The sequence below is a fragment of the Chrysemys picta genome, chromosome 7 (genome assembly GCF_011386835.1).
Source record: "Chrysemys picta bellii isolate R12L10 chromosome 7, ASM1138683v2, whole genome shotgun sequence".
Lineage (NCBI taxonomy): Eukaryota > Metazoa > Chordata > Testudines > Emydidae > Chrysemys > Chrysemys picta.
Window position 1 is genome coordinate 71,894,134 of NC_088797.1, and position 17,821 is coordinate 71,911,954.

Below are 17,821 nucleotides of genomic sequence, written 5' to 3' on the forward strand. Positions count from 1 at the left end.
GATTGCTAATTAGCTGGAGTTTACTAACGCCTTTGTAAAGGTTTAATCTAAATATTCCACAAATGTTTGTTCTAGGGTACAAATGTTTGATTTACTCTGAGGGATGTGCCAATTTACAACAGTTTCTTGCAGGCTGTCCATGAAATGCTCCAGAATCTTCATAATGACCTGGTCTGTGGAGATTCCCTCTCACCCTGGATGTGTCCCCTGTGCCAGGGATTCAGAGAAGGCCAGGGTAGGTCTGTTCATGGCAGCCCTAGAGTGTGCAGGAGCTGAGTTCTTCCTCAGCCCCTTACAGCACAGACCTGGCCCTTTATGCTTCTGATCTGGCAAGTGGGGGGGGGGGGGCAGAATCTGTCCCATGTCACCTTATAATGTCTGACATGTTGCAGTGTCTCTTGGAGCATCTCATGCAGCTGTAGATGCTAGGCCCCTCTCAGTTGGTGCAGTCAGTAATGTAGTGAAGCATACTGCAAGGAGTGTGGGGACAGTCCTTTCCCCAGGAACAATACGCATAACCATGGAAGATTTAAAACAAAACACAACCTAGTATATACATGCAGTTACTGAAATTTATTCCTTAAAAAGACATTTGGTCATGCATCATGATCAGGAAAGCCACTGTAATTAGGGAGGAAAACAGAATCTGAGACCATCAGAGCTACTCTGGTTCTGTAACGGAGCCTTTAAAGGAATGTAAATACAGCTTACTTCCACTTTACTCTGCCAGACCAGCATAAAGGGATCTTATTTTAAAATGAGAATAATTTTAATGAGTCAGCAGACATTCTGAAAGCCCAGAGAGTGGGAACTGCTCCATCCATCTCACACTGTGTGCATATCAAGACTCTCAGCTCTGAGGCCTCCTGCCAACACTGCCTCAGCAGAGGACTCTTTGCATGTTGGGAAGAAAAAATTGCAGTGGTCCTGGCCCACTTCCCCAACAGATTACCACAGCAGCCAGGGTGTAAGACTGGGGGGGAGGAGGACCCCTCTTGCTGCACCTGTCTCTCCAGAGGGCTGAAGGGCACATCTTGCCACTAGTGCTAGGCCTGAGGGGATTGAGGGGGGAGGGGAAGAAGGATCTTTATTGCAGTTTCTATGGAGGGAGGAGGCAGCTCCTTGCCCCTGTCCCTGTCATAGGGGGTGTCCCTGCTGTAGTGTAGCTACGGTCCTGGTACATCCTGTGGGTACATGCAGCTGCAGTAACATGGTGGGGGTGCAAACTAGATGTACAAATGGATATACAGTGTTGCATGTACAATTTGGAAAATGAAGCCCTACATGTCAATGAGAGCTGTAGCCTGCGCTGTGTTTAATAGCATTTAGTGGACTTCAACGTGATAAATATGGTGGCTGTTGGTAAAAGATAACATTTTCTTGAAATACCCCAGCTGCCAGAGAAAGCAGCACCAACAGCTATGGAGAAACGAAGCTGGTGTTTTGACTCTCATCTCTCAGTATCTGGAGAGTCATTACAGCCTGCTTGACCACATTTGCATTGCTATGGCTACAAAGTTTTTCCAAGGTTTCTTTAAAGTTGTCCTCTTCTACTTCTTGTTTCAAATCACCTGAAGGGAGATCAAACACAAACTTTAATGGAATGCATTAGTCCATACTCTGAAGGAGTTATTGTACGTCCTTACATTGTAGTAACTCCTCACTTAAAGTCATCCCGCTTAACGTTGTTTCCTTGTTACGTTGCTGATCTGTTAGGGAGCATACGCATTTAAAGTTGTGCAATGCTCCACTCTTAGGTTGTTTGGCTGCCTGCTTTCTCCACAGCTCGCAGCCTCCCTACGGCCCCCTCCCCCCCCCCAGCACATCCCACCCTCCTGCCTCCTGCCCGGGGCAATCAGCTGGCTTGTCACGTTCTGGAGGGAGGGGGAGCCTGCGCGCCAAGTCCTCGCTCCTTCCCCCCCCCCCTTCTGCCCAGGGTAATCAGCTGGCTTGCCGTGTTTGGGAGGGAGAGGGAGCTTGCGCACCAAGTCCTCGCTCCTCCTGCCCAGGGCAATCAGCTGGCTTGGGGCGTTTTGGAGGGAGGGGGGGAAGAGCGAAGACTCGACGCGCCTCCCCCCTCCCTCCTGCAGCAATCAGCTGGCTTGCGGCTTTTAGAAGGGTGGGGAGGGAGGGGAGAGGAGCCAGGACGCAGCAAGCGAAGTAAAGGGGGAGGAGGAGGGGGGGGGAGGAGAAGAGGTGGGTCAAGGATGGGGGCTTGGGGGAAGGAGTGGAGTGGGCAAGCTGAAGGTTGAACCGCCCCCCCCCCCGCCGCCGCCGCCGCCGCCTCTGCCACCTCTGGTTCTTGCAGAGTAGGGGAAGCTGCCTTGGAACCTAACCCCCCCTATTTACATTAATTCTTATGGTGAAATTTGATTTGTTTAACATCGTTTCACTTAGTCGCATTTTTCAGGAACATAACTACAGCATTAAGTGAGGAGTTACTATATTGCAGCTGCAGGTTAACTCCGCTAAGTTTTATTTAAATACAAACGTCTTACGAGTCTCACTTGGGATGATGATTTTTGTAAAGAAGTTAACTTATTTGCAACTGTTAACTAATTGCCCTGTTTAAATATCTTTTCTTTTATTACTTCACCTTCCCAGAAGAACTAGATATAAAATAATTTTTCAGAATGTATTACAAAAAACATGCTCCTGCCTCCACCGAGTGCTTTATATTTTGCTTCAGTATTTCATACCAGGGAGATTTGACTCTCAGCATCAACGTTAAAAGATGTCTGTAGCGTGCTAATGAAATAGACCACTGAAAAAAATCTTTATGGGTCAGATCCCCAGCTGCTGTAAACCAGCATAGCTCCACTGAAATCAATGGAGCTTTGTTGATTTATACCAGTTGAGGATCTGACCTACCTGGTTTATGGTTCAGCAGTCTGGGTCCATGGGGTGGTCTGAGGACTGTTGGGATATAATAAATGGAAAAGTCTGCCCAGGCAATAGATTTTTAAACTTAGAAATTCTTGGGTTTTCAAAAAGAAAAAAATATTTAAAAATCTGGAACCCACTTTCAGGTTTCCCCTGAACCATTTTAGAAAAATGTGGAGAAAAAAATCAGATCTATTTGGGCAGACTGTCCATTGGCACATAACAGACTTAGAGCCAGCTTAACCAGGCAGCTGGGGATTCCTCCCAGGAGAGGAATTTCTAGGCAGCCTGGTGCCAGCATGGCAATTTTGTCCACACCCCTCCCTAGCCTCTGTGTAGGGAACAACATGGCTAGGAGGTGGGGGTGGGGTCAGCGAGCCAGTATATCTGTCTGCTGTAACAGCCCCTTAAGCTAATTGGTTGCAAGGCAGTCATACATATTTTGCTATGTGTATGGGAGCTGGTGCATGCTGGCCCCAAAACTGAGGAAGCGTGAAGGTGTCTCAGTGTTACTTTGCTCTAGACTTTTGCCTTGACTCCATCACAGGTAGTCCCAATGACCTCAGTGGACTTCTCACACAGGAAGATATTATCCTACAAGAGGAATAATGGGTGTCAGGTCCTTACCTGACAGAAAGAAATAAACCTCAGAGTCTTGCTGCTGCTACTTTGTTGTTTGGATGCAACCTCACAACTGGTTGAAAATACTTCAGTGACACAGTTTTTGTGATTTCACAGTAACAGAAATGGACGGGCTCTTAGTGCCAAAGTGAAATTACCTGAATTAAGAAGGCTGCATAGGAGGCCCATTGAATTATATTTCACCTCGGGACCTGTGCACTCGTCTTGTAGAAGCTTATGTAAGCTTTGAACTAGCCTTGACTCCTTAAGTGAATCTTTGATGACTTCTGAAAATAAAATAAGATATCATGGAAATAATTCTAATGTTTTTAAATGAAAACTTCTTAGGTAACTTGCATATGAAAAATGAAGGTCTGTCCAAAGTAAATAGAAAATGGCTGACTTGCCTTAATGCAGATATAAGGCCTGATCCAGTGAAGTGCTGAGCACCCCCCAGCACCTCAGAGTATCAGGCCCATAAAACTGCTCAGCCATAGGTAGTAAATTTTCTACATCATGGCTTAATTCATACACATCAATCTTTACTAGCCGTCTGTCATAACTATAAAGGGAAGGGTAATAGCTGTCCTGTGTACAGTACTATAAAACCGCTCCTGGCCAGAGACTCCAAAATCCTTTTCCCTGTAAAGGGTTAAGAAGCTCAGGTAACCTGGCTGGCATCTGACCTAAAGGACCAATAAGGGGACAAGATACTTTCAAATCTTGGGGGGGGGAAGGCTGTTGTTTGTGTTCTTTGTTTGGGAGTGTGTTCGTTCTTGGGACTGAGAGGGACCAGACATCAATCCAGGTTCTCCACATCTTTCTAAACAAGTCTCTCCTATTTCAAACTTGTAAGTAAATAGCCAGGCAAGGCATGTTAGTTTTCCTTTGTTTTCTCAACTTGTAAATGTACCTTTTACCAGAGTGTTTATCTTTGTTTGCTGTACTTTGAACCTAAGACTAGAGGGGAGTCCTCTGAGCTCTTTAAGTTTGATTACCCTGTAAGGTTAATTTCCATACTGATTTTACAGAGATGATTTTTACCCTTTTCTTTAATTAAAAACCTTCTTTTTAAGAACCTGATTGATTTTTCCTTGTTCAAGATCCAAGGGGTTTGGATCTTGATTCACCAGGAGTTGGTGGGAGGAAGGAGGGGAATAGTTAATTTCTCCTTGTTTTAAGATCCAAGGGGTTTGGATTTGTATTCACCAGGGATTTGGTGAAGGTTTTTCAAGGTTTCCCAGGAATGGAATCCATTGAAATGGTGGCAGCCAAACCAGAGCTAAGCTGGTAGTTAAGCTTAGAAGTTTTCATGCAGGCCCCTACATTTGTACCCTAAAGTTCAAAGTGGGGATCCAGCCTTGACACCGTCCCTCACATTCTCAGAGTCGTGGGTAACTGACTTAATCTTCTGTATATAGATCTTTTTCTGACTTGACCAATGCTGGCAGCATGTCTAAGACTACATTCCTTTCTGGCTTTAGTCCGTGGATGGAGCTTAGCATTAATATTGGCTTCTTGTAGCTGGGTCTTAAATGCAATAATTGTTGTTCTTCAGATTAGACTGTGACCTTCAGGATAGTGTCTTTTATGTCCTATATATGCAGCACCAAGCTTAATAAATATCCAGCACCATTTTCAAAGGTGCTGAGCAACTGCAAATCCAGTTGAAGCTGACAGGAGCCATGAGTGCTCAGCGCTGCTAGGAATCCAACCTATTAATTGTAATGAGGATGGTATTTTCATTTCTTTCATTCAGAGCTTCTGTAGGATCCTTTAGCCTATTTTGTCATTTCTACTTTCTCAAGTCTATCCAAAATGCCGCTGCTACATTCCTCTTCCTATCTACCTTGACGTTGGTTTCTCCTTGAATCATCTTGCCTGTTGTTTAAGAATGAAGGCCCTATATAATTTTGACTCCACCAACATCTCTACACTCCTTTCCCTTGTTTAAAATTCTTGCTTCCTTTCTACTCTTCCTGATTCTCCCTTTGTCATGATCTTGGTTTCATACCTTCTAACACACTGCCCCACAGGTATCAAATAACTTCTTGTCCTCATCTATCAAGCATCTTCTATTCTTCAAATCCCTTCCAAAACCAACCTCTTCAAGAAATCCCTTGTTCCTGCTTCTCACTGGTAATCCCCAGTCCCTCTGTCTTCTGTACTTTTGACTGTAAAATAGACGGTAAGCTTTTCAAGGCTAGGAATATACCTTACATAAATTCTGTAAATCACTGTGCAAATTAGCAGGGCTATAAAACACTTGTATTAATAATAATAATATCTTAAATGGTACTCAGGCCAATGCTCTGGGAGAGGGAGGATACCTAAATTAATTGCAGATGCTATGGCCAGTGCAATCAGAGCTTCATTCTGCATGATAACATGTTCGCTTGTTGTCATGGAAACCAGGTGCTTCACTCCTTGTGCCTGCTGGATGGCTTTGACCACTTCCTGTTGTCAGTCAAACAAAAGAAATGGGTCAGGTGAAAGGACCACAAATCAAAAGCTGAGATACAAATAACACTAAGGTGACAAAAGGAAATCACGGTTCACCCCTGAAAGTCTCTGAATCGATTGGAAATGATTCCCCTGCCATCACTGAAGTGCTAATCCGGATACATTTGTTGTATTTTGCCTGCACTGCCAAAGAGAGAATTTTTTGTCTGCATTAGTCATTCACCTGAGCTTGAAAGCCACCTTGAATTTATTTAGCTGAAACATCAATGTTAAGAGGTACTTCCTTTTTCTTTTACTCTTGTGGTTCATCATGGTCAAACTTTTAATTATTAAAGCTTCTAAATTAGTAGTGACTCAATTTTGCTTTATCCAACTTTATGCAAATTATAACTCCATTTTACATCCTCTCAAAATAAAGCAGCAGTTGAGAGGCTTCTGTATAATCAATCAGAATAGCCTTAGCATAAGCAACAAAGCCTTTGCTAACATATCAACAGCATATTGTCATCAGAAAATCTATATTCATCCCTCCCTGAATCAAGGGCTAGGCAGCCTAAGTGAACTCAGTAGTATTTCTGAAAGAGATTTTGGTATATGACACAGATGGGTTTTTTCAACTGTTTAACTGTGTTTTATTTTGTTTTTTAATATTGGTTTCATGTTTGAACATGGTAAAATCATTCTGAAAAAGAAGATTGTACCTAGGATGCTTGATGGAGGAGTTACCGTAACTGAATACCAGTTCCTATTTTTCTCTTCTAGGTTGCTGATTCAAATCCAGCCCAGCTTGCTAAGTGACAAAGTTATTACCAGCTGATGTCTGAAATTAATGTGGTGAATTAAGTCCATTCCAATTGACAGGTGTCCATATCACAAAACAGCCACCACAAATGCACTAGGTGACTCCCTTAGGGGTAGTGTCAGCAAAAAGGACTGTGGTTATGAAGGGCGATCTACTCTCCTACCCCAGAAAGGGGTCCATCCATCTGAGGCATGTTGGAGGGGTGGTATGGAAAAGCTTGCATTGCTGCTGTGTGTGCTGTCAGCAAGCACACAGCAACAAGGATGCCAGCCTGGCAGTAAGCACTCCTGACAATTAAAAAAAATATATATATACCAGTAATTTCATACTTGGGATCTGCTGTGCCGCAAGAGCGATGCCAGCAATCGGTTTGCTTCCCCACGAACACCAGCGTGCTGCTGGGCATCGCACCATTGCACAAGTCTGTTGATCAGCAGGGGGTCCTGTCCCAGCATCTCTGCAGTGTCAGCTGAAAAGAGAAGAATGGCATGTCCAAGTTTTTACTCAGAGCCTGTAGTACAGAGGATGCAGTCTAAAAGAGAATCCTTGCAGATGTCTAGTTCTGCTGATGTCCTCACTTGCCCTACTGAAGGATACTGATGGTTGGTCTGCATGGTACCACACTCTTAAACAAGCTGTTTGGGACTACAGTACACGTCAGTCAGACATAAGAAGTTCCAAGAAATGAAAAAGTTGTTGCGTGTTAGAACAGGGGAATGAGAGTTAGGAAGCCTGGCACTTGGGCAAAATCCCAGTTACTATAAAACTGGGTTACTTCATTGTAGTCTAGGAGGCTTGGCACTTGGGCAAAATCCCAGTTACTATAAAACTGGGTTACTTCATTGTAGTCAATGAGGCTACACTGATTTATGGCAGCTGGGCTTCTGGCCTAGCTCCTGACTTACTGTGCAACCCTGGGCCAGTTACTTAAGATATCCATGCAGCAGTATAGAACGGGAGGGGTAGGAGCAGTATAGAACGGGAGGGGCAGGGTGGTCATGGCTCCATCACTTTAAAAAGTGGGAGGCCCTCCCACTTCTTACTGGCTGTAAGGTTGAGTGACGGGAGGGAAAGGGTGGAGAGGAGCAAGCGAGGCACAAGGTCTTGGAAGTAGGGCCGGCTCTAGCCACCAGCATGGGGCGGCCCTTTTCAAGGGGCGGCACTCTGACCTTTTTTTTTTTTTTTTGCTTGGGGCAGCAAAAAACCTGGAGCTGGCCCTGCTTGGAAGGAGGGGCACTGTGAGGGCAGGACCTCAGGGAAGGGGTGAGGCAGGGCCATGATTCAGGCATCTGTGGGCCTCCCACTTTTAGGGAGTTTCTGCTGCTCCTGTACCCATGTCTATCTACCTGTAAAACAGATCTAATCTGTATCTACTGCCTGAGCTGCAGCAATACTTAATTCACATCTCGTGTTTTGAGATCCCTTGAAATGAAAATTACTATTAACATTGCCTTTTATAGAAGGCATAAGGTAGCTGCCCTTGTCTTCTCTTCCCCCATTCCCTCTGACTGTTTCTTGTACTCACTTCTTAAGTGTTGTCCTAACTTTGACTGTATGCTCTTCAGAGCAGGGACGGTCTCATACTATAGTCCAATGTCTCTAGCACAATGGTTACTTGTATTGTGGTAGTGCCTAGAAGTCCTAGTCATGGACTAGAACTACTCTGTGTTAGTCGCTGTACAAATGAAAAGATGGTCTGTGCCCTAAAGAGCTTAAAATATAACTAGGACCATATCCAGAATATGACTTTTGGATGCTGTCATAATACACCCAAGAAGAAAGGAGGGCTTGCTGGAAAACAATTCCATCTTATGCAAAATTTTGAAGTTTTGAAATTTTGTTTTTGTTCAGCATTGGCACAAAATAGAGCCCCTTTAAATTTTTTGCAAAAAAGATCAGAGAGAAACACAGCCAGAACTAGAGTTGCCAATCCTCCAAGATTGTCTAGGACAGCGTTTTTCAAACTGGGGTCTGTGGACCTCTGGGGGTCTGTGAGGGCACTCCAGGGGGTCTGTGGGCCCTGCTGATCAACTTCTCTCAGCTGTTCAGCGGTATGCAGGAGGTGCTGGGACAGGGCACACTGGGGGGAGAGGGCAGAAAGAGGTGGGTAAGAGGAGATGTGGGGTGGGGCCTTGGGGGAAGTGGGGGGGCTTGGAGGTCCAAAAAAACATTTAAATCAAAATGGGGGTCCTCGGGTTGTTAAAGTTTGAGAACCACTGGTCTAGGAGACTCCAGGAATTAAAGATTGTCATGAATAAATCTCCAGGAATATGTCCAACCAAAATTGGCAACCCTGGGGTCTGTCCAGACCCCAGAATAACCAATAACTGGTAATTAGGGCACACCTATGGGATGTGGAAAACCCAATTCAAGACCCTGCTCCAAATCAGGCAAGAGTAGGAACCTGAACCTGGGTGCCATCCCAGGTGAGAGTCTTAACCACGGGGCTATTGGCTTTTCTGTGAGTAGGTGGGCTGTCATTTGTCCATAACCATCCATCCAGGACCTAAGAAAACTTCTGGACAAAATTTTTATCAAAACTTATGCTTTTGCAAAAAAAAGTTTAGGTTTTGATAAATCAGCACTTTTGGAAGGGGGAGGGGAGGAGGGGGGGAGAAATTGTTCAAAGATTCCTCACCAGTTTTACCTAAAACTTCAGAAGCACCTGGAAATTCAAAGTTACTTAGGAGAAAAATTAAATAAACTTTCTCAAACCTCAGAAGAACATTTTAATGTCAGACTTAATTCAAATTTTGAACAATGTTTGCAGGAGGTTCTTATTTTGTCTGAACCTATTCACCCATCCCTCATCAGACCGGAGTCTTCTCATGAGCTACCAAGATGTCAGGAATTCTAATCTTTGTGGGTGTCATATAGAAACAACTCACTTGATGATCCTCTTTATAACAAAATGAGCCTCTAATCATCTGCAGTAACTCATGAAGCCTAGTGCTTCTGAAGAAAATTGCTGCCACAACCCTTAAAAAGTTCTGACAACAGCAAAAGAGAGGTTATGCATGATCCTGATGAACTCCTTTGATATCCATATAGTTGTAACACACATAGTTCCACAGGAACATTATTGCAATTTAACTTAATTAAAGCCACATTGTTACAAAGTGCTACTGATTAAAAATAGTTAGAATCTGGAAAGTGCTACTCAGTGCAAGAAAAGGTGCTGACAAAAGGGGGACTAAGGCATATAAAGTGTTTCGTTCTAACTAAATATGATGCTGTCTAGGGATCCACTCCTGTGAAGGTCTGAGCGCCATCAGGCAGACGTTTAGTGCCTCAGTCCCCATTGCCCGCAATAGAAGTTGAGGGCATTCAGTACTTTTGTAGGATAAGATCTTAGGACTCCACAAATAAATGCCAGAGTTAAACCTGGAGGTGTCCTTTCAATGTATATTTTTAGGAGATGAGGTAGGAGCAAGAGATGAGATGCAACTTGTGTCACCTCTCCTAAGCCTCACTGTAGGAGTAGAGTGCCCATCCACATGGCCACAGAAGCATTTAGTGCAGTAATTAATAGTTGGGGAGGGGTGCACAATCCCCTGTGCCCCATAGCCACAGGATATAGATACCCAACCTCCCCTCACACTCCCTCAACTCCTCTCTACGCACCAGCCAGAGTGGTCATAGAACAGACCTGTCCTTTTCTATCGTGTTTAAGCTTTAGCTCTAGCTTGTAGTTTGCGATTCAGTTGACTTTAAAGACTGATTTATTTATTTTAGCTTTTCAGGAGTGAGGGTAATGTTGGTTGACTTTTTTGGTTGCCATGGGGCCATGATGTACACACCTAAGAAATTCAGGATTAAGAGATGTTCCTTCTTGCCCTGCAATGTTCCCTGCTTCATCTGGGCATGAAATATGCCTTTTATGTCTTGAACAGGGTTCATTTGGTACAGGCTGTAGTGTTTGCCAGGCCTACTAAAAAGAGTCCAATAGGAGCATAAGATTACTTTAGCATCTACTCCAGATCCACACACTTAAAAACATGCTAGGGGTGTGGGGAGGGAGGGCATTTTATATTTTTCTTCCATTTTCTCTCAGCCCCAGAATACTGAGGAAGGGTGGACAGGACAAAGTCAGAGTGGAAGCATAAACACAGCAAAACTGGTTCTCAGAGCTTCTGGACCTGTCCAAAAATCCCCCTTTCACTGTTTTTCTGAGTAAGGATCTCTTCACCCAGCAGAATGACAGATTTTCACTTACCACCGCAAGTCACCTCACATGAGAGAATAGCAGTGGTTTCGAGGCCAAAACTGCTTGTGTTTGTCTCACGAGATCAGAGCAGTCCAGTTAGAGTCCAGACAGCTTTCCTCTAAGAGGTGCCATATTGGCAAGTAAAACCAGTTTAAAAGCCTTGCTCGAGGCAAAGGGTCTGACCCAGTTTCTTATCCAGTTGGACTTTCTGTTGATTCTGCTGGCAATAAAGCACTCTAAGCCCAACTCTAATTGGACACCATTTAGAAGGAGAGACATCTTTATATCTTCAATTTATGGAATGTGGGCCTTGTGTGAATTGTGCCTACTTCCTAACATCCAGCTATTGCTTAAAAAGCTACTGTGGCCATGTAGCTAGGTGCATAAATCTGTCAGTGTGTCTCCATCAGCAATACATTCGGGAAACGAGTCACTGTTGGGAAATACCTCTTTTTTTCTGGGGTGATGCTGACTGTGATAAGCACAAAGGCATCTAGATTGCTATAATTAGAGAAAAACATGCCTTTCTCAATTCTGCCAGCATCAGCATGCCCAGCAATTGTCAGAGTAATGAATTTACACTAGATAATGCAATTAACTAATTTAGTAGGAACTTGTTAGTAGACACATGTGCATGAGAGTGTTTCATGTGGTGTTAATTAAGGTCAATGTTGGCTCATGGGTAAATAGAACATAAGGCAATTAAAGACGGGCAGCTTCTGCACTTACTACCATGGAAGGATAAAACTTACGTAGCATTTTAGATTTTTCCTACTCTACACTAGAACATGCTACATTATTTCAAATTCAGAAGAGGATTCTTGTTTTAGCTATTGCTGTCTCATTGGGGCCAATTTCTGATCTCACTTATACCAATGTAAATCTAAAATAATTGAACTGAAGTCACTGGAATCTTATTGGCGTACAACCAGTGTGAGCAAGAGCAGAAGCGGCCTCTTAGCTTTTTGTAATTCAGGATTTATCCTAATGTTTCTTAATTTCCAGAAAGTATCATCTGATGCCTGTCTTCTCAACTCTGAAGTTGTCACCTTTAACATTCTTCAAATAATCATGACAGACTGCATATTTTAGTAACTCTCTCCAAAGCATGAGAAGGAAAAATAGTTTTATTATGCTAAGCTTCCTTGTAGTTTGTAATGTCATCCATCTACTGTGGTGAGATGTAAATGGAAACTTTCTATTGAATGAAAGATTTTTGTACTGATCACACAGATTCTAGGACTGATTCTCCATTGCCTTGTACCTGGTGTATTCATTTCCAAAATGAATGCAAATTGCTGCCAAACCAACTGTGGTACTTTATGTGAGGCAGTAGTGAATCAGGTCTATGTTTTCCCCACATATGAGTTAAGACCTTACTCTGCGTGTGCCAGCAATATGTGACAGTTCTGAAATGGGAACCCATCACTCAGTTTTCTGGATTTTTTTTTCTTGTTCTGGTCCTTAAACCTGATGCACAAGTCTATGAGGAATATTGTTCTAGGTTAGCTGCTCATGTGCGCTGAAATAACTAAGATATTGCATCACAAAAGCACGGGATTTGCTTTCTCATGCCGTGATATTGTCTGTTTTGTGTCAGGATGAATCACTGTATTATGGTAAATGGAGAGCACAATTTTCAAACTTGGATGCCTAAGCTGAGCACCCATTCCTGCATCTTGGTTCTCAAAGTGGCAATTAGATGAGTAAATGAGTGTTGTCATACTTCATGCCCATCTGTGTAGCCAACTGTAGGCTTTGGGCTTCCAAACATAGAATTTATTCACACGGTATCCTCCTGTTACAATGCCCAAAAGAGATTCAGGGCTTTTTAAGATATGCAGCCAGGATGTAGGATAAATCTGTAAGAATCAGGACTGTACAGAAATGTTTTAGAGTGCTAGAAACCTTTGTCCCCACTCCACATCTTGATCCTTTATATTCCCCAATTCTACAGTTCACTCACTTTAAACTGTCAGATTATGAATCTTTGGCCTGATTCTCCCTACCATTATACTAATTTTATGCTGGCGTAACTCCATTAAAATCTCTTGTTCAGGCCTTAGTTATCTCTCACTTAGATTTTTGCAACTTCTTTGTTCAGGCCTCTCCATATCTCATCAATTGCTGTCAAGATGCTTGAGTTTTTTGCTCTAGTAGACTTGACATACTGGACAAAATTCTCTGCTGTTTTAACTCTGCTGGTTTAGTGGAGTTATCTGCCAAGCATTTGGCCCATTGTCTTTTCACATTTCCAAAGTGTATTTTCCCTTTCACTTGTAGCTTGCAAAACATTTCAAGGGGACATTAGTCTGTGCTCAGCAATTCTCTACCTTGACCATCTATTAACATTCGCAGTGTTCCAAGAAGTTTAAACTGCACAGGAGCCATCTCTGATCTCAAAAGCATCTGGATCCGCTCTGCTACACCTTCCTCCAGCATCTGAACCTTGTTAGCAACTAGAAAATGGAACCAGAAAGAGAGAACTTGATCATTTTGGAGAACATGAACTTGTAGCTCAAATACTACAATGATGAAGACCATACAAGTATCTAGACAAGTTAGATATATTCAACTCACAGTGTAACAGTTGCTTTTTCTGTGGTTACTGAACACTGACAAGGGGTAAGCCTGTAATGGTTCAATTTGGTTCAAATAAAGATCAGAATTGTCCAAACCTTTTGGTCTTATACTGAACTACACATATCACAGGAACAGTGTTCTTGTGAAAACACATTCACTCACTCACTCACTGCTTTTTCAAACCTGTTGGAATGTGGGCCAGGGTTCAGAAGATGGTCCTCTTTGTTTATCCCTATCCAAAAAGAGATGCAGCAAAAATAATTGACCTCAGTTTGTTTGGAGGGTGACGTGCCTTTGTATTTGAGACACCAGATACTTCTGTTGCTGATACCATTGCTTCTGTGCTCTCCTTCCCTTCCTAATCCTGTTTCTCTGCACCACTCTTTAGTGCAGTAATTCCCGGTAATGATCAGAAGCTTCTCTGGAAAAAGCCTGAATGCTGCTTAACTCAGCTACCAAAGACTTTCTCCAAAGTAATTTTATCCTCCCCTTCTGCATGTTTTTGTCTTTCCTGGGGCAACTGCATCAGGCAAGAATCCTTCTGTCCTTTCCCTTACCGACCTTGCAGGCATGCTGAGAAACAGACACTAACGGTTAATTACCTTGTTTGTAATTTCCTTTGGTTCCAGTAGCACAAGCTCAAACCCCAGTCTCTTGATTGTAGTAGAATTCGCCAGGAAACCCCCCTCTGTACTACTCAGTTTGAATCAATTAACAACACCTCTTGTGCCTATCCGTAAGTTTTAGAACATGTCTAATTGATTTCCATCTTATGTTCTCTTTGAATTCCCTGGCAGTTTTATCTTATGCCCCTTTAAAGGTGTAGCCTGTGCAGTATTAATGCTGAAGGGGAGCATGTCATGAGTATGGGAGCTCTGCTGATAATTTCCATATTCTGAGGTTTGCTTTAGTGGCGATGGCTAGCAAAGACCTGGGAGGAGAATAGGATTTCACAGAATTTATAAGTGCTGTGTTCCGCACATTACTGCTCCTTTTAAGTAAATCACAGTGTGTGGATTTTCTTTCTTTTAAAATTCTCCAGTTGCTTTCATTAGTTCCTTTCATGCAGCCTCTGGTAACTGATAGATTTCTTTATATAGCCCTCATCTATGATTTTTTTTTCCTTTTCATGTTCTGATGCACAGCTTGTTAGTTTCCCAGAAGAAACTCATACTTCAAAAGATCATGATATGTTTGTAATAGATATTTGAACAACGAAGATTACCAAAATTAAATTAGACTCATGATCAATGCACAAATATCTGATAACACATAGTTCAACACATTAAAGTACAACCACACAAGCCATTAAGATTCGCTGGCATTTGGTCTATCCTAGCAAGGAAGGATACAGGAGGAATTAAACTACATCTTGATAGATCCTATAAACTATGCAAGGTTTGGGTCATTCACTGCTTGGTTAAGAAATCTCCAAGGAACATTTAGGTACTATACTACAGAAAGTGGGATTGGGGATTCACTGGAGGGGGTTCTTCCTCTTGAATTTGTATCATACCAATGTCCCAGACTGCTGTTAAGGAGAACTGAGCACTGGAAGAGCTATCTTTCAGATGAGAGATTAATCAATATCCTTGCTACTTGTGATCATTAAAGATCCCACAGCACATAGTACAAGAATAAAGTCAATTAGAGTTTTTGAAGTTTTGAAAATCTCACCCTACATTCTAATGTATGTAATTACATCCTGCCTACCTAAATTACCCTCACTGTTTCAGCTGGATAAGGTATTATTTCCCCCTTCCCGGCTTAAAGTGTTGTGTAGTATTGCTCTGCATTGTTAAACAGCTGTTAAATTTCCTCCCAGGGACTGTAGCAGCAGTGTTTGTATTCCAAGGTCAGACTGTTTGCTTGTAAAGAGTCCGCCTTGTGCTACTGTATGTAGTGCAGCAGTGAGGAAAGGTGCCACAAGATCCTGGGAAGGAGCTTTTTAAAAAGCAGATGCAGGATAAGTACTGTCATTGCCAAACCAGGGCCTGTGCACATGATCCTAAGGCTTGGCCATGGAAGGGAACAGGTTCCTGGTTAAAGTCAAGCAGAGAGACAGTGGAAGGTCAGCGCTAAGGAGCTCCAGGAATTGGAGAGCAGAAACTTTAGGTTAGTTCACGTGCAAAGGCACAGTCGGACCATCAGTAGAATGTGATGTCTGTAGAATAGCTTATTCATTTTTGCTGTATATAAGCATGGGTATTATCTCAGCATTTCTGTGCTAGAAGGCTTCCCTGAAATGGGAAGTAGTGCTCAACCATCTGTTACTTCCAGGTTATGACTAATAAAGCACCTTTCTTTGCTTTAAACATTCATCCTTCTCTGTGCTCCTGCACCCCCACATAAGAGCTTCCATGTAGGAGGGTAGATATATGACTTGTCTGGAATTTATATGCCTGCGTAGCATGGACATCTTGTGCACTTGACTCTGTTATGCACTTGTAACTAAAGCTACTTTGCAGTAATAGCTATATTTGTCATGCAATGCCAGATTGTTCTTAAATGAAGGAAATATGGTTTAAACCATATCTGGGTGGAACTGGATTTTCCATTTTATGGGAAATTCCATTATTTAAAAAAAAAATCTGTTCCAAAATTGATCAAAAGCAAATAATGAAATTTCCCAAAACAGTATTTTTATCAAAACATTTAATTTGGATTTTTGATCCTTTAAAACTCGTAAAAATTTGTTTTGGAAAGTTGTTTCAAAAACTGAAACAGTGAGTTCCAAGAATGTCAAAATGGGATGTTTCAACATTATTGAAAAGCTTCATTTTATTTTTTTCTTAACAAAATTGTCAGAAACATTTTTAAACACTTTGATTTTGATTAAAAACCAGCTGTAGTTAAATATGCCATAAAATTGTTGAACGCTTTTAGCACCAAGAAACACCTGTATGTTGGGCTGTATATACACACACACACACACGCTGATTTATGCAAGATGTTGCATTAGAAAATTTTAGAAAATTTCTCCTCTTCACCTTTCAAATGAATATCACCAGTTTAGAACAATTGACAGGGACTGTGCTATGAAGTACATTGCATTTAAAAAAAAATACTCACACACAGATTATGGCCAACTTTATCACTCTAGTTTAATCAACACACAGGCCCTGCCCAGTTCGCCAGGGTACCCAACTTTAAACATGAGTATTGAGAGAAATGAATGAACTTCTGAAATTAAACATGTTTTCTTCAGAGAGAGACCATTTACCAAATATTAAAAGGAGGCAGTGAAGAAGAGTCACAAGATCTAGCTACTAGTCAATAGGAGAAGGATACAACTATATTCCATGGGACTAATTTTGCTTTATTTTGACAAACTCTTGGACATTTTTATCATAGAAAGTCACAATTTTGTGCTCAGATAAGTTAAACAACCTGGTCAGTTTAGCATTCAGAGAGGGGACCTCCAAGGACACCCTGTTGCTGCAGATAGTAGTACAGTACTGGTGGCTCTGGAGTTGGCACTTTTTCCTCTGAGCCAGTGCTAAATCAATGCCCCAACATCATTTTGGGTGGCACTGTACTGTTAGAAGTGTTCAGACAAATTAATTCCTGCTCTCAGTTGCACTCCCAGACAGCAGAGCTGCATTTGACATGAGATGAGGCATAGAACCAATGTCCTGACGTATTTATTAATGATCTCAAGAGCAGAAACTCTGCAGTGCAACATATAGGTCAAATTTTAACTCATTCTAAATTAGTATTGGTTTCAAAGGAGGAGAGGAGCAGTTTTTAAAATCCCTTGAAGATATAATGTGATATAATTCCTTCCTGCCTCCTACACTGCTTAAAGTGTATCTACTGTTCTTCATTTCCTGTCCTGTTATATAGTGTTTGTGTGCAATGTTAAGCCATTTCAGTAGTGAGTAATAAGATCCCTGTGAATAATTTCAGGTTCCTTAACTTTCTGCACATGAGTAGTCCCAGTCAGTTATTCACATGCATGAATTATTTTGCAGGAAGAAAAGCTCAGATACCTGTCAGACTCTGAAAATGCACCAGAATCTGTGACTTCAGTGGATCTACACTAGGTATTGACCTGTCCCTCCATGAACACCAGTTGTTTATGGATAGGAGATTGTCTACCAGCTCTGTACCTGGGATAGCAAGGTTTCGAAGGGCACTCAGTGCAGCATGTTGAACAGAAACGTCCCCATTGTCCACGTGTTGCTCTAAAAGGTCCAAAAGCTGAAGTACCACTCCCAGCTGCACCATCCGTACGCAGTTGCCATCTTAAGAAAGAGGGG

General features: G+C 42.3%; 1 protein-coding gene across 2 annotated transcripts in view; it reads right to left on the minus strand.

The window, feature by feature from the left end:
• Nucleotides 1–558: 558 nt before the first annotated feature.
• The window catches only part of LOC101931762 (rap1 GTPase-GDP dissociation stimulator 1-like), a 55,625-nt gene continuing 38,362 nt past the window's right edge, over nucleotides 559–17,821 (minus strand). Inside the window, exons 9-14 of one of the 2 annotated variants that reach the window (XM_005293952.5) lie at nucleotides 17,672–17,806; nucleotides 13,310–13,435; nucleotides 7,099–7,238; nucleotides 5,835–5,961; nucleotides 3,663–3,791; nucleotides 559–1,571 (exon numbers count right to left, since the gene is read on the minus strand). In XM_005293952.5, the coding sequence (XP_005294009.1) occupies nucleotides 1,420–1,571; nucleotides 3,663–3,791; nucleotides 5,835–5,961; nucleotides 7,099–7,238; nucleotides 13,310–13,435; nucleotides 17,672–17,806 (809 nt within the window). In that variant the 3' untranslated portion in view covers nucleotides 559–1,419. The remainder of the gene's footprint in view (nucleotides 1,572–3,662; nucleotides 3,792–5,834; nucleotides 5,962–7,098; nucleotides 7,239–13,309; nucleotides 13,436–17,671; nucleotides 17,807–17,821) is intronic. The other variant, XM_065551791.1, reaches the window with a different exon arrangement.